The sequence below is a fragment of the Saccopteryx bilineata genome, chromosome 3 (assembly GCF_036850765.1).
Source record: "Saccopteryx bilineata isolate mSacBil1 chromosome 3, mSacBil1_pri_phased_curated, whole genome shotgun sequence".
Classification (NCBI taxonomy): Eukaryota; Metazoa; Chordata; class Mammalia; order Chiroptera; family Emballonuridae; genus Saccopteryx; species Saccopteryx bilineata.
In genome coordinates this window covers 301,896,573-301,918,504 of record NC_089492.1, presented here as the reverse complement: position 1 = coordinate 301,918,504, position 21,932 = coordinate 301,896,573, and the positions used below count along the sequence as shown (strand labels likewise).

The 21,932-nt window shown below is 46.4% G+C and overlaps 1 protein-coding gene across 1 annotated transcript; it reads right to left on the bottom strand.

The window, feature by feature from the left end:
* Positions 1-4,879: 4,879 nt before the first annotated feature.
* LOC136331978 (leukocyte-associated immunoglobulin-like receptor 1) lies at positions 4,880-20,865 on the bottom strand. Its single transcript, XM_066271177.1, has 11 exons — positions 20,646-20,865; positions 20,192-20,227; positions 10,360-10,686; positions 7,082-7,120; positions 6,901-6,993; positions 6,670-6,780; positions 6,533-6,575; positions 6,402-6,439; positions 6,146-6,192; positions 5,437-5,624; positions 4,880-5,240 (listed from the first exon to the last, which is right to left on the bottom strand). The coding sequence occupies exons 3-10, from the start codon at positions 10,484-10,486 to the stop codon at positions 5,478-5,480; spliced, it is 645 nt and encodes a 214-aa protein (XP_066127274.1). The 5' UTR covers positions 10,487-10,686; positions 20,192-20,227; positions 20,646-20,865; the 3' UTR covers positions 4,880-5,240; positions 5,437-5,477.
* Positions 20,866-21,932: the final 1,067 nt, after the last annotated feature.

Genomic DNA, 21,932 nt, shown 5'->3' with positions numbered 1-21,932 from the left:
TTAAATTACAAAGACATATTCATGAAGCTTTTCAAAAAAATTAGAAATTCTAACAGGTCAACCTATATTAAAGAAATTAATAGATAATTTATCACAATTAAATCCTATTGAACATATTAAAGGATTTGGGGGATCCACTGTGGGACTTTTTATAATAGTATTAATTCTGTGTTTTCTTTTTTTTTTTTTTTTTTTATTTTTTATTTTTTTTAATTTTTATTTATTTATTCATTTTACAGAGGAGAGGGAGGATAGAGAGAGAGAGAGGAGAGACAGAGAGAGAGAGAAGAGGGGGAGGAACTGGAAGCATCAACTCCCATATGTGCCTTGACCAGGCAAGCCCAGGGTTTTGAACCGGCGACCTCAGCATTTCCAGGTCGATGCTTTATCCACTGCGCCACCACAGGTCAGGCTCTGTGTTTTCTTTTATATGTAGTCTGTCGACAAATCAAAGCAAGAGAAATAAGGGATGAATGACAGAAGGCTATGTTTTCTGTAGTGCTTCATAACATTCAGCATAAACAAAAAAGGGGAAATATAGTGGCTCAGCTGAGCAGAGCAGGGGAGGCTGTGGTGTTGGAGGGGGTAGCTCAGCCTGTGAGACAGTCCTGAGTGCAGGGTGAGTGCAGGAAGTCTGAGAAGCTGAAAGAGACCAAAGTGTGTGGTGATAAGGGTGTCAGTTGGGGCAAGGCAGGGTGAGGCCAGAGGCAGACACGGCCTGAGGCAATAACTTGACCAGGGATCTGATACAACCTCAATTCATCCAGTTGAGGATTTCAGCTGGGACATAAAATCATCAGACTAGTTTTCTTCTATATTCACCTGCAGGAGAGAATGGGGCGGGGCCAGCAGGGAGACTCCATTGGAGGCCCACATACCTGCTATGGGGCTAAGAGCTGATGGAGCTCAGATTGGGAAGCCCCAGTGAGAAGCCACCCACCACCCCATTTCCCTAAACAGGGATCCAGGTCTGTGTGCTGTAGAGAAAACGTTGCCACCATAATCTCAAAACCACCCTCACCAACAGGGCTTCCAGAGGGTAGCTTCTTCCTGTATAGTAGCTACCAGACAAACCTCCAGACAACTCCCAACTTGACCTTTGTTGGCCTCTCTGTGTCTGACTTGTTGCTATCTGAAGATCTAGAACATGTTGGTGGCCCTGGTCCCTCCACTGGAGGTTTAGGACCAGGTGTCCCAGATTGGGCACTGTCTTCATGGCTGACTCTCTCCACAGGGGACATCAAGTCCTGGGCTAGAGGCAGGACCGAGGAGGAACTGGCCCACAACCTCAGTCCCACCCCTTTTGTCCCTGTGCTCCTGCCCCTGTGTTCTAACTCAGCAAGGCCCAGCAGTGTGGTGGGATTGGGGACATGGCTGTCCTCTCACCTACTGCTCTGTCCTAGTCCTGTGGGTGGGAGGACAGGGCCTGCAGGTCAGCAAGTGTCAAGGGGCCACATCATGGGGTTCATTTTTATACTCTCACAGGAAGGGAGGCAGGCAGTTCCCAGGCCCAACTCTAGCTTCCACTATTGGGGCCAGAGATTCTTTGGTTTCTGGAAGGCGTTTCTCCTGAGATATTTCATAACCCATTTGAACTTAGTCCAAATGAAACCCAGAGTATTAATTCATCAGAGATAGACAAAGATAGATGATAGATAGATAGATAGATAGATAGATAGATAGATAGATAGATAATAGATAGAAAGATACACCTATACATACATACATACACATACATACATACATACATACTCAGATATATAGATATGTAAAGAGTTACTTAGACACACAAGTTGATAGTTACAGAGTTACACAGATGGACATAGGCATAGTTACATAGAAACTTAAATATATAGACACATAAACAGATACTGAGATAGACTAGATAGATATATTTATAGATAGATAGATACTTAGACATCTAGACACATAGATATATAGACTTGAAAAGATACTTAGATACATAGTTACATAGATAAACACAAGGATACCTAGATAGATACTTAGAGACACACATAAATACATACAGTATAACAGGGAAACTCACTGGCTTGGCTTCTGGTGCTCACAGGGTAACTCCTACTAAACCACACATTTCTTTTTGCAAACACTTCAGTTTCTCACATGCAAAAGGGAATTTATAAAACTCTTCAAACACATGTATGTTATTAGCAGGGGTGCACACAAAAGTGGGTGGCCCATTGGAAGGACACTGCATGCGTCCCTCCCATGCTCTCCAGAGCAGGTGACTCCCTGCTCAGGCACGATGCCCTTGTCTTAGTCCCCTCTGTGTCCTGTGACCCCGGGCTACACTCTTCACACTTCCTGTGCCTCCTAGTTGGTTTTTATTGTTTGGAAACTGAGAGCCTCTAAGTCTACAGAAAGAAATTCAGTAAAGAAACTCTTATGTTATGGAAACCTTAGTGGGTGGGGCTTTTGGGGAGGTTGGTCTGTAAAAAATCAGGAGAGTTTAAACTGGTGGCTGTATTTCCATCTGGACACCAGTGAGGACTCCTGGGTCCATTCATGGCCCAGCGCACAGGCACTGTGACTAGGGAAGGTGGCCTCATCGCCTCCGACCCTCACAGCACTGAGTCACATCTTTATGACGTCACAGGGGAGGGCAGCCCCATGAGGCAGAGACAGAGGAGAATCAGGCCCTGGAGAGAGAGACCTGAGGCTTCTCAGGGTCACAGCCCTCAGAGTAGCTGCTGAGGCCACAGCACCAGGCAGTCTGCCTGCAGAGTTGGGTCATCAGAAAGGGCCTTCCTCAGTCTCAGGGCAGCCAGGTGAGGTCTGAGAGAGACGGAGGAGGGGTCTGCAATGCCAGCTCTCACATACTCCTGGGTCAGATGGGGCTCAGTCTTCCCAAGGGCACAGACCTGAGGATATGTCTAGACTCACACTCAACAGAGAGGAGACGCAGCCCAGTGGTCACTGCTGTGCAAGGAGAAGAGACCCAGACTCTTAGCGTGCGGTTCCTTCAGCACCAAGGCCCTTGTCATTTGAGATCTCTCACTTTGACCTTCATTGTCCCAGACCCCTATGTTTTCCAGCCCAGCTGACCAGCGCCTCTAAGAAACAGTAGGTCCAGACTGCAGGTTCCACCCTGGAAAGAGCACATGAAGTGGCTCTGCGGATCCGGGGCGCTGTGATCACAGCAGACAGGGTGCCCCATGTGCTGCAGGGAACCGGAGTCTGTGGTCAGAGTCACCGCCCACAGAAAGCCTTTCTCTTTCTAGTCAAGATAAACCATTTTCAATTCTGAAAGAAACACACTCTCTGCTGAGACTCACTCCTGGGCAAGGAAAAACACGGCAACTGAGAAGTGTCCCTGACCTCCAATTGGTCACAATGTTTATGGGTGAGAGGGAACAGGTTACAGACAAAGCTAATATTCCAGAGAGCACTGTGCTCACAGACACGCTGCAGACGTGAGTCATGGGATGGACGCAGATGGGCGTCAGGAAGAACTCGGTGTGGTTTAGCAAAATGCAGCTCACAGGAGGCTCTGAATTATTTCTCATGTTGGGGAGGAAAAAACATGATCCATGTGCTTGAAAAATTTGGTGCAGCTTCTCTCCCACCAAATAGTGTCTCCTTAATTCACTCTGTTGTCCAGCGATGGACTGAGCTTCACAGAGGAAGCCCACGTGACACTCAGCTGTGTTCTCACCTTGGTCTGTGCATGCTCAGAGCTGGCATTGCTCTATTTCCAGCTCTCAGAGAGACCTGACAACAACATAGTGTTTTGTTCAACAAGCCACTTGAGAACCTCTTGCGATCTTTTTTTTTTTTTTTTTTTTTTACAGAGAGGGATAGATAGGGACAGACAGGAACAAAGAGCGATGAGAAGCATCAATCATCAGTTTTTCATTGAAACACCCTTAGTTGTTCATTGATTGTTTTCTCATATGTGTCTTGACCATGGGCCTTCAGCAGACCGAGTAACCCCTTCCTCAAGCCAGCGACCTTGGGTCCAAGCTGGTGAGCTTTGCTCATACCAGATGAGCCCGCGCTCAAGCTGGCAACCTCGGGGTCTAGAAACCTGGGTCCTCTGCATCCCAGTCTGACGCTCTATCCACTGCATCACTGTCTGGTCATGTGAGAACCTCTTGTGATCTTTATTATTCAAACTGGAGGTCTTACTTGAGTTACGCAAATATTAAATATTTTTATCTCAAACTAGCCAACAACAATAACTAACAGAAAGAACTTCATAGATATCTTGACCTGTAAGACAATAAATTGAGTTGTTTGAAGCCACTATGTGCCATCTGTTACAGCAGCGGCAGGAAGCCAATACTCTCACTTTAGGGGAGGAGTCAGTGCAGGCTTATTGGGAAGAACAGCCCCCAGTCCCACACTTGAAGGGATTACCCAGGTGAGGGGACAAGGGTCAGATGAAGGACAACGATGGAGAGCTGAATGGGTCCTACTGTGTTTACAGAATGGACACCACTGTGTGGAGTCCAGTGGGGGATGATCCTGGGGTGTGAGGGATGGCCATCTCTTCAGAGTGGGCTCACAGCTGAGGGACCATCCTGTGGAATCACAGCCTCCCCACACCTTCACCTGGTCTACATGTGTGTCCGTGCGCACATGCGTGTGTGTGTGTATTTGTGTGTGTGTATGCGCATTTGTGCATCCATGGGCCTGTGCATGCGTGTGGTTGGGTGGTGTGTAAGCCTTGCACCTTCATCCAGCGAACGTCCCCTTAGAAGTCTCCTCACCCATCCCTGAGAACCACTCAGATCAGAAAACACCAAGGTTTTTTTTTCTGTCTCCCCTCGCTAAGATTTGAGCATCTGTGGAGGCAGAGACAGGGATGGTACCAGTGTGCCCCAGATCCTCATGCAGGGCTGCCATAGTAGGGTTTCTGAAAACATTTATTGATGAACAAGTAGAGGCAGGATCCAGGAAACAGGGCCTCAGCTATCAGCTGCATCAATAGAGTCCAGGTTCAAGGTCAAGAACATGGTACTAGGAAAGGTTTAGAGTCAGCTAAGAAGATGGTTCAGTCTCTGCAGAAGCTGAGGATTCAGAGGACATGTATGGAATCAGCAGGGTGACTGTAGGCCTGTAGCCGGGTCTCAAGAAACTGCTGGGCAAGTGAAGGTGGGTCTCTGGAAACAGCCAACCAACTGTAGCTGGGTATCTGGAAACTGCTGAAGAACATTAGCTGGGTCTCTGGAAACTGCTGGGCCACTGTAGCTGGGTTCCTGGAAACAGCCAGGTGCCTACAAGTGGATTTCAGAAACAAGTGTTACAGCAGTCTCCAAGGAGCTGGTGGACTGTAGGAGGGGACACCTGTTTAATGACCCTCCTACATGTTGAATAGGGTCCCCAGACTCCAGCTTTCACTTCTAGGAGAATTGATTAGATGAGTTTCAGGAAAGGGATGATTACATAGGGAAGTCCTCCAAATAGACTAACTTCCTGTGTCTGTAGGTGCAGGATGCCCGGTGGTCCTGAAGTCAGCGTCTGGCGAGGGCTGCGTACATGCTGGAATCAGCTGTGGGATCCGGGGACTGTGGGGACACGGCTCGGGGTCCTCTCAGTGTCAGGGTCCGCTTGTCCAGCTGGGCATAGGTCACCTCCTGGGCGTCTCCTTCAACAGGGTTCTGAGGGAGTGAGAGTGGTGGGCATTGAGGGGAGGGTCTGTGGGGAGGAAAGACTGTGGCAGCCAGCTTCCATGTGGTCCCACCTCCCCAGTCTCTGTTGTGTGGTCCCCTTCCACATAGAATCAGAGTTGGTCTGTGTGACCAGTAGAATATGGAATGTGAGGGCATGTCACACCCATGGAGAGGATACAAAAGACATTGTGGCTTCTGTCCTCCCCTCACCGGGACCCCGCCCTCTGGGGGAGGCTGCTGCCATGGAGAAGCCCACATGAGGAAGATCAGAGGCCCCTGCCCACTGCCCTGTTGGGCTCCGTCTTGCAAGTGGAACTTGTAGCCCCAACCCAGCCTTCTGATGAATGCAGCCCTGGTCATCAAGACGGCAACCTGAGGAGACACTGTGAGCAACAACCACCAGCTAATCGGCTTCCAAATTCCTGACCAAAGAAACAGATAATTTTGTGAAGCTGTTAAATCTGGGGTACTTTGTTACACAGCAGTAGGTGACTAACATAAGGACTTACTGGGTTGTACATCTCCTTGTTTTTCTCTAGAAGTTCATCACCTGCAGCTACATTGGCGGGTGGGGAGAGAACAGTGGTCAGTTCTTTGGGGTGGACCTTGGAAGGCAAATCTACCTGTACCTTACAGGTCATAATATGTCGCACCCCATCTAGAAAACCCTATGATGTTCCCGAACATCCCCCACCCCATTGCTTCCTGAATAGTACTGAATGCATTTCCCCTCTCCCATTCTGTTCCCTCCCCTTGTCCCCTCACCTGGTGTGCTCTCTGTGGTGTCAACAACTGGGCTGAGCCTGAGAACAAAGAACAAGTGAGCAAGGAGGTGGGGAGGGGGGACATCTGGAGGCAGAGAACTGGGAGGTGGTCACTCCTAGGGATGGACTCACCTCTCCTGGGGCCTCTGCTCCTCACCCCTGCTGTGGGGGGTCCCTGAGGACAGTCAGGGTGTGAATTAGGGCAGATGCCATTCTCTCAGCACCCAAAGCAGCCTTCCCCGTCACCCCACCCTGAGCCTTAGACCTACCGTGCTTTTTCTGATGTTGACGACGGACTAAGAGGAGGACGAAGAGGAGGAGACAAAGGACGCAGGCCACTGAGACCCCAACGATAATGTAGACATACACTGTCTCCAGGCCTGGGGAGCAGGGAGCAGGGAACCACAGTATTGGCAGCATGCACTTATGGAGCACCTACTGCATACTGTGCATACTCTGGGTGTTGTCATGTTCACACCTCTATGTGACCTCTCATGTACCTCCACTTCCTGCCGAGCTGGAACCATTCTCTCCATTTTGCAAAACCAGGGTCCTGAGTGCTGACATCCTCTGTTCACTGGTCGTTGACATAACTGGAATATGACCGACACTGAAGCCCACGCTTCTTCCCTTCCCCAAGAGGCACACCCCTGGTCCAGGCTCTGTGTCCCCATCACTCACCAGGATTGGTACTGCCCTGGGAACGTGTCCGTGTGTTTCCTAGGATGAGAAATCAGAACATGTCAAAGGCAGGACAGGGGATGCTGCGTCTCCTGGTCCCCACACAGGGGTCTCCCTCACCCCGGTGCCCCACCTGCTCCCCTAGATCTTTCCGTGTGGATGGAAATAACCAACATCTGTCCTGACCAAATCGGTACTGTAGCCTGTGATATTGAAGTTAAATAAATTTAAAAGTCAGATCCTCAGCTGCACTGCCCACCCTGCCAGGGCTCAGCGACCACGTGGTCAATGACCTGCGCACCGGGTGGCGCAGACGCACCCCTTTCCTTCCTGCAGGAGCTCGTAGGGGGCAGCGCCGCCCTCCTCGATGCCCCTTGTGGAGACGGACACCGGGGAACAGGGAGTGCTGGCCTCCTTCTGGGTCCCCACCTAAGCACAGGCATCCCATCTCTCATTGCTGGTTTCTCACACAGCCCCTGAGGGGGTGGAACGGCCCTGCCTGAGTGGGGAAGCCACGTCCTCGTGCTCCCCGCAGCCCTGCACTTAGCTAGCGAGGTGATGGAGCCCCTGCCACTAATTGGCTTCGGCGCATGCGCTGTACGTCCATCAATGCCATTACTATTTAAATCCTCTGCGCATGCGCGTTACCGCCCTGTTATCAGGTAATGAAACTGAGGTCCAGGGCCTTGTCCACCCGACTCCCCAAGCTCCTTCTTCGGCGACAGCGCCCCCGGCCTTCTCAGAGACTGAGTCCTCACCAGCCCTTAAGAAAGCAGGAAACCTCACCGCCCAGAGCGCCTCCCCTCCACACCTCGTGCTGGTCCACGATCCAGGTGCCCACCCAGGTTTGCACACACAGATGTTAGTGGCCACAATTTAAAATTATGTGCATATGAGCCTAACCAGGTCGTGGTGCAGTGGATACAGCATCGACCTGGGATGCTGAACTCCCAGGTTCAAAACCCTGAGGTCGCTGGCTTGAGAAAGGGGTCACTGGTTCAGCTGGAGCCCCCGGTTAAGGCACATATGAGAAAGCAGTCACTAAAAGACTAAGGAGCTGCTACAAAGAATTGATGCTTCTCATTTCTCTCTGTCCTGTCTGTCTGTCTATCTCTCTCTAAAAATAAATAAATAAATAAATATGTAAAACTGTATGTGTATGAAATATACGTATAATATATGCAATGTGTATAATACAATGTACATATTTATAATAAATTACCTGATTATAACATTATAGTAAGTGCTAATATATTTGAATTTATGAGATTTAAGATATATGTATAATTTAAATTATATATATAATACAAATTTAAAAGAACTTGTGCTTTATATAAAATTGATTTTTAGATATTTGCATGTTTAATAACATGTAGTACAAGATTATATTAAAATTGGCATAGATTAATTTTAGCAATACTTGATATGCATAATAATACATAATATAAAGTCATCTGTATTCATTTGTAATGATATAGTAATGTATTTATTATATTGTCATTACTTAATGACAATTTAATATATAAATATATACACTAACATAATTTAAATTATAGGCCTACAACTTTACATTATGAGTTATATATTTATATTTGCACATAGAAACATATATGCATTTTTTGTTCATTCCAATTCTCCCCATTAGAGTTCGGAGGATAGGGGCCATTTCTAATCCTTCCTCGTGCGCATTAAGCCGCCCAGAGGTGGGCGCTGCTGCAGACAAGGCAACGGGAATATCTGCTCAATGGTAGTAAGAGCTTGTCTGCTGTTTCTGTCCGGCAGAAACGGATTTAAGCCCGTGCCTTGTGTGCTGACCTCTCTCCTGTGTCCCCTCAACAGCGCTGTGTTCAGGACTCCCCCAGAGGGCTCTCTCCTCCTCCAGGGGGCTCAGTCTCTGTTCAAGTATAATCATCATGAGGTCCCTTCTCCCGTAGTGTACGAGATCTGAAGCTGAGCTATCCGTCTCTCTGTCCCTCTGTCCAGTTACCCTCTATCATGTAAGGTAGGGCCCTGCCCACAAGGGAGCGGTGCAGAGCGGTGGACAAACTGAAGTGTGGGTTCTGGCCACCCTGGGCTCATTCTGTTTCTTCAATAACCTTCTGTGTCCGTAGGCAAGAAAGTTTATCTTTGTTTTCACAGATTACAAAAGCTGGTCTCTTAGAGGTGAGAGGATCACCCCCCTCATGGGCTGATGCAGCATGAAATGCTTTCACAGAGCCTGGCACTCAGTTAGTGAGTCAGGCCAGTGATGTCACCGTCATGAATATTAGGGATGCTCTGTGAGTGGCACCCCCTGCTGTGGTCTTCAGTCTCTGATCACAGCCCAGGACAGAGGGCTGGTCCTTGCAGCCTGGTCCCCAGCACAGAGGTCCCCAAACATGCCCCACCCCCAGGCTGAGGTCTCTACTCACCAGCTGAGGAGACAGACTTTGTGTGTGTGCTGGGGGTGGGCCTGGTGACTCCGGGTCTCCTGTGAACAGGGCAGAAGAAGGACTGATGCCTGTGGGGGATGCCTGGGGTGTCCCACTAAGTGTGGGTTCTTTCCACCTTCAGTGTAAACCCACCAGCCACAACTGCCATCACTCAGTCCCAGATGACATTCCTGAGATACCTGAGAGGTGGGAGGGGCAGAACACAAGGAGAGCCCCTGCTCCCTTCCTCTGGTGGGGAGGTGTTAGCTCCTCTCTCCTCCCACCACCATGGCCCCCTTGACTTCACAAAGCAGCAGGGAGCAGCTCCTTGGGGGCCTCCAAAGGACATGGAGAGGTTCCGAGCTTCCCCGAAAGACCCCCAGTTCAGGGATCTCAGGGGCTGATCACACATAGAGGAAAGACAGCTTCACCACCCAAATCTTTAGAAGCATGGTCCAGCCCTGGGCAGGGACTCCAGGACCACATGACTTGGCCAAAAAAGTTGAGCACACACAAGAGACACATTGCCTGGGACCCCACAGCGTATGGTCCATGAAAAGGAAGGTTTAACATCATCGTAAGGGAAATGACACATGTCCCCTTGAAGGGAGTCTGTACCCACCTGGTCTCTGGAAACCGACTCCCCACCCAGCCACCAGGGTCAGCTCTGTGCCCACTCTGAGGCTGGGCTAGTATCCATGTCACCCCAGGGTCCAGAAGGGATCAGCGCTCCAGGCCCTGAGCCAGGTGTGAAGGCTTAGGATCACCTGTGCAGAGGACAGGGAGCCAGAGGGCTGGGGGTCAGCAGGAGAGGAAGCCTGAGGACAGAGACAGAGCTGGGACAGGGTGCAGGGACCTGCGGCAAACCTGAGGGCAGAGTGGACACGTCCTCACCTGTCACCTTCAGCTCCAGGGGCTCACTGCGCAGAGACCAGGTGTGTGTTCCATGTAAATGATAGAGGCAGCGATAATGCCCAGCAGTGTCCTCACTCATGGCGGGGATGTGGAATCTGGCCTCTGTCTCCTGTGACTCAGGTTGAGATATGTTGCCTTGATCCTTATAATCAGATACCTTCTCGTTTTCCAGGCGGAATTTGTCAACCCCAGCGGGGCCCCGGCACACGATGGTCACAGGCTATCCCCGGGGAATCACAGACCCTGGCTCAGCCCTGATGGAGGGTGTGGGTGGGACCCCTGGGAGGAAGCAGAGCAGGGTTTCAGGGTCCACTATGAGGACATCACCCACCTCACAGTCCCCTGGTTTAAGTGCGCATGTCACTGTCTTTAGCTACTTACAGAGCTGTGCAGCCATCACCACAACCCAGTCTGAGAACATTTCCACCACCCTCTTCCACAAAGACCACCCCACACCCACTCCAGGTGCCTGAATTCTCATCACTGCAGAGCGATTTCCCCACTGACACAGGGATGCTCAGTCATGGTCACACTTGGGTTTTTCTCAGGGTGACACGGGAGGTCCCAGGCAGGCTGAGTCCCCAGGCCTGTCTCCCTGCCCATGGCCATGTCTAGGGGACAGAGAGGGCTGGGAGGGAGGCAGAGGATGAGGATGAGCAGGTCATTCATGGGCACAGGAAGCAGGGCTCTGAGAGGAGGGCAGTGATCTGAGCCGGGTCAGAGGGGCAGCTGGGGACGGTGTGGGGACTAATGGGGGCTTCAGGTTCCACCTGCTCATGGGACCCAGTGGCTGAGAACCCCCAACCTCTATGGGCACGGCCTCTGTGGAGCCCTCATGTCTGGTTGTCTCTGCATTTTCTACCTTCCCCTCACCCTAGTTCCGTTTCCTTGTCCCTGAGGATCCTGAACCACCATGTGTCTCACTAGGCTCGGCGGGGTGAGAGCGGGTTTGTGCCCTGAACCAGAAGGAAGATGTTCCAGTCACACTGTCCCCAACAGAGGCTGGCGCTGGCCCAGGGTCACCACTCACAAATTGGTCACTCATCCACTCACTCTCCATCCGTATCTTAGCTCCTGTCTGTCCTTGTGCAGAAACCCTCCTTGAGCCATTGGCTCCACACACACGAGACACTCACATGGGGTCCCCCCTTTCTGGGCTGCAGGTGCAGAGGGAGCACAGGGCTGACGAGGGAACTGTGCAAACCCACGGCCACATGCTGCGACACACACCCTGGGGTCAGTGGGGTCACAGAACAGATGGAGGTCGAGCTGACCTCATCTTGGATCAGAGCAGGGAGGCTCTGAGCTGAGACCAGATGGCCAAGTGTGAGTTAGCCAAGCCCAACGACAGGAGACATCAGCCCTGGAGGAGGTCAGGGCCGGGGAGAAAATTGTTTGTGTCAGTGATAGAAAGGCCAGGATTCTGACGATGAGTAAGACAGACGCGTGAGCACAGACAGGTTCCAACACAGAGAGAGATGTGGGACTTTTTCTGGCTAAAGATAAATATTATCCTTAAAAATAAAACAACCTTGGCTGGTTGGCTCAGCGGTAGAGTGTCGGCCTGGCCTGTGTATTTCACTGGTTTGATTACCAGCCAGGGCACACAGGAGAAGCGCCCATCTACTTCTCCACCCCTCCCCCTCTCCTTCCTCTCTGTCTCTCTCTTCCCCTCTCACAGCCAAGGCTCCATTGGAGCAAAGTTGGCCCTGGGCACTGAGGATGGCTCCATGGCCTCCGCCTCAGGCACTAGAATGGCTCCAGTTGCCATGGAGCATCGCCCAAGATGGGCAGAGTATCACCACCTAGTAGGCATGCCAGGCGAATCCAGGTCAGGCAACTGCAGGAGTCTGCCTCTCTGCCTTCCTGCTTCTCACTTCAGAAAAGTACAAAAAAAATTAAATTAAAACATATATGAGAGTGACGTCACGGAAATGGCGCCGTGAGCAGCGCGTCCGACAGCTCTCCCCTAAATCACAACAAATTTATCAACTAGAAACAGAAAAATTTATCCTCGGAGCATTCCGGAGTTCCACACAAACTGATAGCGAAAGGACTGTTATCACTTGAATCTGAGAGACGAGGGTGTGGAGGAATCTACCACAGGGACGTACTTTCGAACCACAAGGAAGTGCGCCTGTGGTGAGTCAGCCCATATACTTGGGAACCGGGAGCCGCCGCGAGTGGCCAGCCGCCGGGAGCCCCCGTGAGCGGCCGCCAGGAACCGCCACCGCGAGCGGCCGCCACGAGCAGCCGCCGCGAGCCGCCGCGAGCAGCCGCGCGCGTGCCCGGTCCGGTTGAGCACCGCTGACGTTCCCAGCAGCCCGCACACTGCGAGTGGGGGTTGCCGGCCACCGGTGCCCGGAGCACCCCATTCACGTGCGTGCCTTGGGCATTCCACGCGCCCAGGGCGCCCTGCTGGCCCGCACACCCAGGGGGCTCCATTATCCTGCGCCTGGTGCGGTCCAGCCGCCAGCGGCGGGGCGAGTGGGAGAGGCTTGGGAGATTCTCTCCGTGGGCGGGGCACCTCACCCAGCCATTCAAGCTAACAATCAAGCGTTGGGGGAGGGGCGCGTGCAGGCAGCCTAAAATACCTTCGGAAGCACAGCTGCGACCCAATCACTGAAATTAGCTTAACCCATAAAATCTGCGCACCCTCGGTTCTAATTGATAAGATCTCTCTCAGTTCAGCGATCCAAGACAAGAGGCGTGATATTTTTTAGTGCCTCTCGCTAAAGGGGCGGGGGCAACTTCTGATTGATAGAGCCTCCATATTCAGGGATAAACGCTAACAAGAAGGACTTGGCAGATAATAAGGTCTATACTACACTAGTCATAAGCAGAGACTAGTGCCTCTTTTTCCCTGCAAAAACAGGCTACAAAGTGTGGAAAGCCTGGGTTGAGAGGTCCAACTAAATGATAGGCGCTGAACAGTCACCTTGACAACAATTGACTCCCACCCCCGCCTGATTACACTGGAGGCCCTGACTGTCAGAGCCTTTCCCAAAGCCTTGCACTGAGTGGGGATAGAGTGGGGATTTCCCAGCTCTTTGAGCCTCTTACTCCCCAGGCAGAAGCAGTTGCAGCCTTATAGCTGGATCATCAGGCTGCTAATTCAGAAAGGGGGGACTAGGAGAGAGAATCCAGGAAAGCAAACTCTCTCATCGTTGGACCCTGCAAACGCCAACAAGCCTTTACTTCCAGCAAGACTAAAGCCAATTATATGACATTGCCATAGAATCCCATCAACTGCAAATCCCTACCTAAGAGTGACACAGGGGCAGAGCCTGGGGTACAGAGTCACCGACCAGGAAGAGGGAGAGCAAAGAAAAAGGAAGAAGTTAACCTCTCAAAATCAAGAAAAACCCACAGACTTTACAACTTGATCCACTAATTTTTTTTTGTTGTTGTTGTTGTTTGTTTCTTCTATCTTTTTGCCTTTATTTCCTCCACCTCGGTCCTTCTATTCTCTGCCCATCTTATGCTTCCCCTTTCTTGAACTACACTACCCATGAGTGTTGCATTTTATTTTTCTTCTTCATCCTCACCCTCCTTTAAGATTATACTCCAAAACACTTAACTCTCACTCTCTCCTCTTTTGTTTTTTTTTTCTTGCTTTATTTTGTTTTTTTCTCTTCCTATTTTATTTCTTCCTTTGTTTTTTTCTTTTTCTTATTTTTTCCTTTCTATTCGTTTTTTCTTTTCTCATTTTACTTTCCTCCTATATAATCCTCAATCACAGAACAAATTAGTTAATTTGGGACTCAAGGCTTTTTTTTGGCTTTATTTCTCTTTTTTGCTTTTGTTTTTATTTTTTTTCTTGTTTGTTTATTTTTGTGGCATTTTGGGTCCTCCCAACCCAAGGTCTCCATTATATTTAGTCTTCGCTCCACTTAATACAACAGATTTTTACTTATTATTTTTATTTTTTCTTCTTTATTATTCTTTTTTGGTCCTTTTTTCTGGTTCCCTCTCATCCCTCTCATTATATCTCTTAGTTGACCATCACTTACAAGCAAATCATCTTATGCTTGTCTAAGCTTTTCTTCCTTTTTTTTTTTTTTTTTTTTTGCATTTCGTAGGTCCCTACTCCCTTTTTTTGCCCCTTGAACTCTTCACCCCAAATCAGGCCCTCCATTATAGGCACGATATTTCCCTGAGGAGGGGAGAGGAGGGAAAGAAAAGAGAGAAAAAAAGGGGGAAATAATAAATTATTACTGTTTTTTTTTTTGTGGGGTGTTTTACCTTTTTTTTTTTTTTTTTTACTTTTTACTCTTTATTAATTCTAATTAGTGCTATCAATAAGACCACCCTCAGATGCCGATAAGAAAGAGGAAATCGAATATTATGGATACAAAAGAAAGAGAGGTAACACAAATAGATGTGGAAAAATCTATGGAGAAAAGACTTAACATATTGGAAGCCTTGGAGCTAAATGACAGAGAATTTAAAATAGAAATCTTAAAAATACTCAGAGATATACAAGAAAACACAGAAAGGCAATATAGGGAGATCAGAAAACAACTCAATGAACACAAAGAATATATTACCAAGGAAATTGAAACTATAAAAACAAATCAAACAGAACTGAAAAACTCAATTCACGAGCTGAAAAACGAGGTAACAAGCTTAGCTAACAGAACAGCCCAGATTGAAGATAGGATTAGTGAAATAGAAGACAAACAACTTGAGGCACAACAGAGAGAAGAAGAAAGAGACTCAAAAATAATAAAAAACGAGAAAGCCCTACAGGAATTGTCTGACTCCATCAGAAAGAATAACATAAGAATAATAGGTATATCAGAGGGAGAAGAGAAAGAAAATGGAATGGAGAATATACTCAAACAAATAATAGACGAGAACTTCCCAAGCCTGTGGAAAGAACTAAAGCCTCAAATTCAAGAAGCAAACAGAACACCAAGTTTTCTTAACCCCAACAAACCCACTCCAAGGCACATCATAATAAAGATGACACAAACCAATGACAAAGAAAAAATTCTCAAGGCAGCCAGGGAAAAGAAGAGTACAACATATAAAGGAAGGCCTATTAGATTATCATCAGATTTCTCAGCAGAAACTCTACAAGCTAGAAGAGAGTGGACCCCAATATTTAAAGCCCTGAAAGAGAGGAACTTTCAGCCAAGAATACTATACCCATCAAAGCTATCCTTCAAGTATGAAGGAGATATAAAAACATTCACAAATACAGAAAAGATGAGAGAATTTATCAACAGAAAGCCCCCACTCCAGGAAATACTAAAGGGGGTTTTCCAACCAGATTCAAAGAACAAAAGAAAACAACACCACAAGTAACAGCTCCACCAAGAACACAATAAAACCAAACTTAAACTGTGAAAACAAAGGAAAAAAAGGGGGGAGAGGATGGAGATTAACAGTAGTAAAGGATGATGAAGTGCAGAAATACTTATAAGATAGGGTACTACAATGAATATGGTAGGTACCCTTTTCATTACTTAATGGTAACCACCCTTAAAAAAACCACCACAAAAACACTTGACTTAAAAAAGGTAGCAACAGAGGAAAGAAGTATGGAACACAAACAAACAAAAACAAATGATAGAAAAACAAAAGAGAAGAATCAAACTAGATACAAAACTAACAGAAAGCAATTTATAAAATGGCAGTAGGGAACCCACAAGTGTCAATAATTACACTAAATGTAAATGGATTAAACTTACCAATAAAAAGACACAGAGTAGCAGAATGGATTAAAAAAGAAAATCCAACTATATGCTGCCTACAAGAAACACATCTAAGCAACAAGGATAAAAACAAATTCAAAGTGAAAGGCTGGAAAACAATACTCCAAGCAAACAACATCCAAAAAAAAGCAGGCGTAGCAATACTCATATCTAATAATGCTGACTACAAGACAGAAAAAGTACTCAGAGACAAAAATGGTCATTTCATAATGATTAAGGGGAAGTTGAATCAAGAAGACATAACAATCCTTAATATATATGCAACAAACCAAGGAGCACCAAAATATATAAGACAGGAACTTATTGACCTTAAAACAAAAACTAACAAAAATACAATCATACTTGGAGACCTCAATACACCGCTGACGGCTCTAGATTGGTCATCCAAACAGAGAATCAATAAAGATATAGTGGCCTTAAACGAAATACTAGAACACCTGGATATAATAGACATCTACAGGACACTTCATCCCAAAGCGACAGAGTATACATTTTTCTCTAGTGTACATGGAACATTCTCAAGAATTGACCATATGTTGGGCCACAAAGACAATATCAGCAAATGTAGAAAAATTGAAATTGTACCAAGCATATTTTCTGATCATAAAGCCTTGAAACTAGAATTCAACTACAAAAAAGAGGGGGAAAAACCCACAAAAATGTGGAAACTAAACAACATACTTCTAAAAAATGAATGGGTCAAAGAAGAAATAAGCACAGAAATCAAAAGATATATACAGACAAATGAAAATGAAAATACGACATATCAGAATCTCTGGGATGCAGCAAAAGCAGTAATAAGAGGAAAGTTCATATCACTTCAGGCCTATATGAACAAACAAGAGAGAGCCGAAGTAAACCACTTAACTTCACACCTTAAGGAACTAGAAAAAGAAGAACAAAGACAACCCAAAACCAGCCGAAGATAGGAGATAATAAAAATCAGAGCAGAAATAAATGAAATAGAGAACAGAAAAACTATAGAAAAAATCAATAAAACAAGGAGCTGGTTTTTGAAAAGATCAACAAAATTGACAAACCCTTGGCAAGACTCACCAAGGAAAAAAGACACAGGACTCAAATAAATAAAATCCAAAATGAAAGAGGAGAGATCACCACAGACATCATAGATATACAAAGAATTATTGTAGAATACTATGAAAAATTATATGCCACCAAATACAACAATCTAGAAGAAATGGATAAATTCCTAGAACAATACAACCTTCCTAGACTAAGTCATGAAGAAGCAGAAAGCCTAAACAGACCAATCAGCAGGGAGGAAATAGAAAAAACTATTAAAAATCTCCCCAAAAATAAAAGTCCAGGCCCAGACGGTTATACTAGTGAATTCTATCAAACATTCAAAGAAGACTTGGTTCCTATTCTACTCAAAGTCTTCCAAAAAATTGAAGAAGAAGCAATACTTCCAAACACATTTTATGAGGCCAACATAACCCTCATACCAAAACCTGGCAAGGATGGCACAAAGAAAGAAAACTACAGACCAATATCTCTAATGAACACAGATGCTAAAATACTAAACAAAATACTGGCAAACCGAATACAACAACATATTAAAAAAATAATACATCATGATCAAGTGGGATTCATCCCAGAATCTCAAGGATGGTTCAACATACGCAAAACGGTTAACGTAATACACCATATCAACAAAACAAAGAACAAAAACCATATGATCTTATCAATAGATGCAGAAAAGGCTTTTGATAAAATACAACACAATTTTATGTTTAAGACTCTCAACAAAATGGGTATAGAAGGAAAATATCTCAACATGATAAAGGCCATATATGATAAACCATCAGCCAACATCCTATTAAACGGCATAAAACTGAGGACTTTCTACCTTAAATCAGGAACAAGACAGGGTTGTCCACTCTCTCCACTCTTATTCAACGTGGTGCTAGAAGTTCTGGCCAGAGCAATCAGACAAGACAAAGAAATAAAAGGCATCCATATCGGAAAAGAAGAAGTAAAGCTATCACTTTTTTGCTGATGATATGATCCTATACATCGAAAACCCGAAGGACTCCACAAAAAGATTATTAGAAACAATAAACCAATACAGTAAGGTCGCAGGATACAAAATTAACATACAAAAGTCCATAGCCTTTCTATATGCCAACAATGAAATATTAGAAAACGAACTCAAAAAAATAATCCCCTTCATGATTGCAACAAAAAAAATAAAATACCTAGGAATAAACATAACAAAGAACGTAAAGGACCTATATAATGAAAATTACAAAGCATTGTTAAGGGAAATCGAAAAAGATACAATGAGATGGAAAAATATTCCTTGTTCTTGGATAGGAAGAATAAATATAATCAAAATGGCCATATTACCCAAAGCAATATACAAATTTAATGCAATTCCCATCAAAATCCCTATGAGATTTTTTTAAGAAATGGAACAAAAAATCATCAGATTTATATGGAACTATAAAAAACCCCGAATAGCCAAAACAATCCTAAGGAAAAAGAATGAAGCTGGGGGCATTACAATACCTGACTTTAAACTATATTATAGGGCCACGATAATCAAAACAGCATGGTATTGGCAGAAAATAGACACTCAGACCAATGGAACAGAATAGAAAGCCCAGAAATAAAACCACATATATATGGTCAAATAATCTTTGATAAAGGGGCCAACAACACACAATGGAGAAAAGAAAGCCTCTTCAACAAATGGTGTTGGGAAAACTGGAAAGCCACATGCAAAAGAATGAAACTCGACTACAGCCTGTCCCCGTGTACTAAAATTAATTCAAAATGGATCAAAGACCTAAATATAAGACCTGAAACAATAAAGTACATAGAAGAAGACATAGGTACTAAAATCATGGACCTGGGTTTTAAAGAACATTTTATGAACTTGACTCCAATGGCAAGAGAAGTGAAGGCAAAGATAAATGAATGGGACTACATCAGAATTAAAAGTTTTTGCTCAGCAAGAGAAACTGATATCAAAATAAACAGACAGCCAACTAAATGGGAACTGATATTTTCAAACAACAGCTCAGATAAGGGCCTAATATCCAAAATTTACAAAGAACTCATAAAACTCAACAACAAACAAACAAACAATCCAATAAAAAAATGGGAAGAGGACATGAACAGACACTTCTCCCAGGAAGAGATACAAATGGCCAACAGATATATGAAAAGATGCTCAGCTTCATTAGTTATTAGAGAAATGCAAATCAAAACTACAATGAGATACCACCTCACTCCTGTTAGATTAGCTATTATCAACAAGACGGGTAATAGCAAATGTTGGAGAGGCTGTGGAGAAAAAGGAACCCTCATTCACTGTTGGTGGGACTGTAAAGTAGTACAACCATTATGGAGGAAAGTATGGTGGTTCCTCAAAAAACTGACAAATAGAACTACCTTATGACCCAGCAATCCCTCTACTGGGTATATACCCCAAAACCTCAGAAACATTGATACGTGAAGACACATGTAGCCCCATGTTCATTGCAGCACTGTTCACAGTGGCCAAGACATGGAAACAACCAAAAAGCCCTTCAATAGAAGACTGGATAAAGAAGATGTGGCACATATACACTATGGAATACTACTCAGCCATAAGAAATGATGACATCGGATCATTTACAGCAAAATGGTGGATCTTGATAACATTATAAGGAGTGAAATAAGTAAATCAGAAAAAAACAAGAACTACATGATTCCATACATTGGTGGAACATAAAAATGAGACTAAGAGACATGGACAAGAGTGTGATGGTTACCAAGGGTGGAGGGGGAGGGAGGACATGGGAGGGAGGGAGGGAGAGAGTTAGGGGGAGGGGGAGGGGCACAGAGAACTAGATAGAGGGTGACGGAGGACAATCTGACTTTGGGCGAGGGGTTTGCAAAATAATTTGATGACAAAATAACCTAGACATGTTTTCTTCGAATATATGTACCCTGATTTATTAATGTCATCCCATTACCATTAATAAAAATTTATTAAAAAAAAACAAAAAAAAAACATATATGAAAATCTAAATTTATAAACTTAGACTCACCCTCCTGCATGTAGATCATGTGGCCCAGACAGAGCACTGGAAGAGAAGGTCTCATGAGAAAAGTGTTCAGCACCCGGTGTCCTCACGGGGCTGCTCTCAGGGGCCCAGATGGGGGCAGCGGGCTCAGCCTCTGAGAATTTCCAAACCACCCTCCTCAGTGTTACCGCTGACACAGCCCTTCTTCTTGCTCTCTTTTCAAGACAACTCCCCCACACCCTCTTCCAATCAGGCGCTCAGGCTGAACCTGTCCCCTTACCAGGTCCCTGCACCTAGGATGGAACTGTCCATGGGCAGACTCAGTTGGTTTGAGCTCAGGTCCCAGGAGAGGTCCTGTTACTCACCCAGGGTCTCATAGAAACCCGGACTGGACTCAGGACAGAGCAGGGATCCAGATGCCTCCCCAATCTACCACCCCTCTGTCCCTGGGATGCTGCCCCTCCATTCCAGGACTCACCGAGGCCCAGCAGGGTGGTGGGAAAGGGTGACATGGTCAGTCCCTGCAGCCTGCACTGCTCTGGAGTCGGTGGGAGAAAGAGCCAGCAGCCTGTGAGCAGGGTATGTTAGTCAGGGGCCCACCGCAGGGTTGTTACGTCAGCATCTTTGTGAAAAGGGGAAGAGCTCTCTAGTCCTTCTCATTTTTCCTGCTAATGAGACAGGCAAGGACCTCAGCTTCCGAAAATATTTGTCCGCTACATACTCAGATGAAGCTGTACTCCTCTCTGCATGAACACCTGAGTGTGGACCTCACTTTAATCTACAGGACCAAGCAGGGCGTGTTTTTGTGCAACCAGCTGACATCAGTGTCATTTCCTACCGCACCAACGAACCCTCTGTTCTTGGGGAAGTGTAAAACCGCTTTATGCTGACTGGTCCTAAAATCTCCCTCCAAGTATTCACTGTTATGCTATATGTTAAAATTATCCTGCTCACGTGAGTGCTCTTCCCATCTCACTCACAGGGACAGTGGCTAAAGGGAAGGGTAGGGTGACCCAACAACAAATATAAAATACTAAAGGGATTGAACCAGCAGGAGAGAGACCATGGGAGCGGGCTCTGGGGTTGGAGCACATGGGACACCCAGCGGGGTGCTGAGAGAATATAGAGGAAGGTGTCTGTGCACCTCACAGCTACAGAGGCAACTAAGTGCAATATAAATACATCACATCAACACGCTGTGCCCTTAAATTCATACCATGTTCTATGTTAAAGTTTGGTATTAGAATAAGATGAGCTTGCATCAGAATACTTAGGATATGCCACAAATAGCCTGGCACAGGCTCTCTTGCTGTCAGTCCTCCTCCCAGGACTTTGGTGGGTGATGACCCCACGGACAGACCAGTGTTCGCAGGCTGGATCCTGGTCCCATCTACATGCCACAGCCCTGAGTCTGGCCTCATACACAGAGTACCTGCTCAAATCTCATTGACCCCTATTCCGAAGCGACCAAGCCTGGCTCAACAAAATGAGAGTGTCCACAGTGGGTCTCCAGGAAAAGTCTGGTCCCAGAATGCCCTGGTGTCTCTGCTCTCTGGTGTTTCTAGGAGACTCAAATGCAGAGCCTCTCCCATGTCACCCAAACCAGCCCTCTCCCCTGCACGTGAGTTCCATTGCTAGAAACCACATGGCGGGAGGATGTGGACTCACCCACCTGCATCCAGGTCCTCTGGTCATGATGGGACCTGGAAGGGAGACCTCATGACCACTGCTGCCCCTTCACCTGACGCCCAGGCTCTGGGAAGTT

What these genes read in the sequence shown, in the direction of transcription:
- LOC136331978 (XM_066271177.1), bottom strand. Translation starts at nt 10,486, where the DNA reads ATGAGTGAGGACACTGCTGGGCATTATCGCTGCCTCTATCATTTACAT. An exon ending in CCAGGGCAGTACCAATCCTG is followed by an intron (nt 6,994 to 7,081) that starts GTGAGTGATGGG and finishes GTCATATTCCAG; the next exon opens with TTATGTCAACGACCAGTGAA. An exon ending in GAGCAGAGGCCCCAGGAGAG is followed by an intron (nt 6,440 to 6,532) that starts GTGAGTCCATCC and finishes CTTTGTTCTCAG; the next exon opens with GCTCAGCCCAGTTGTTGACA.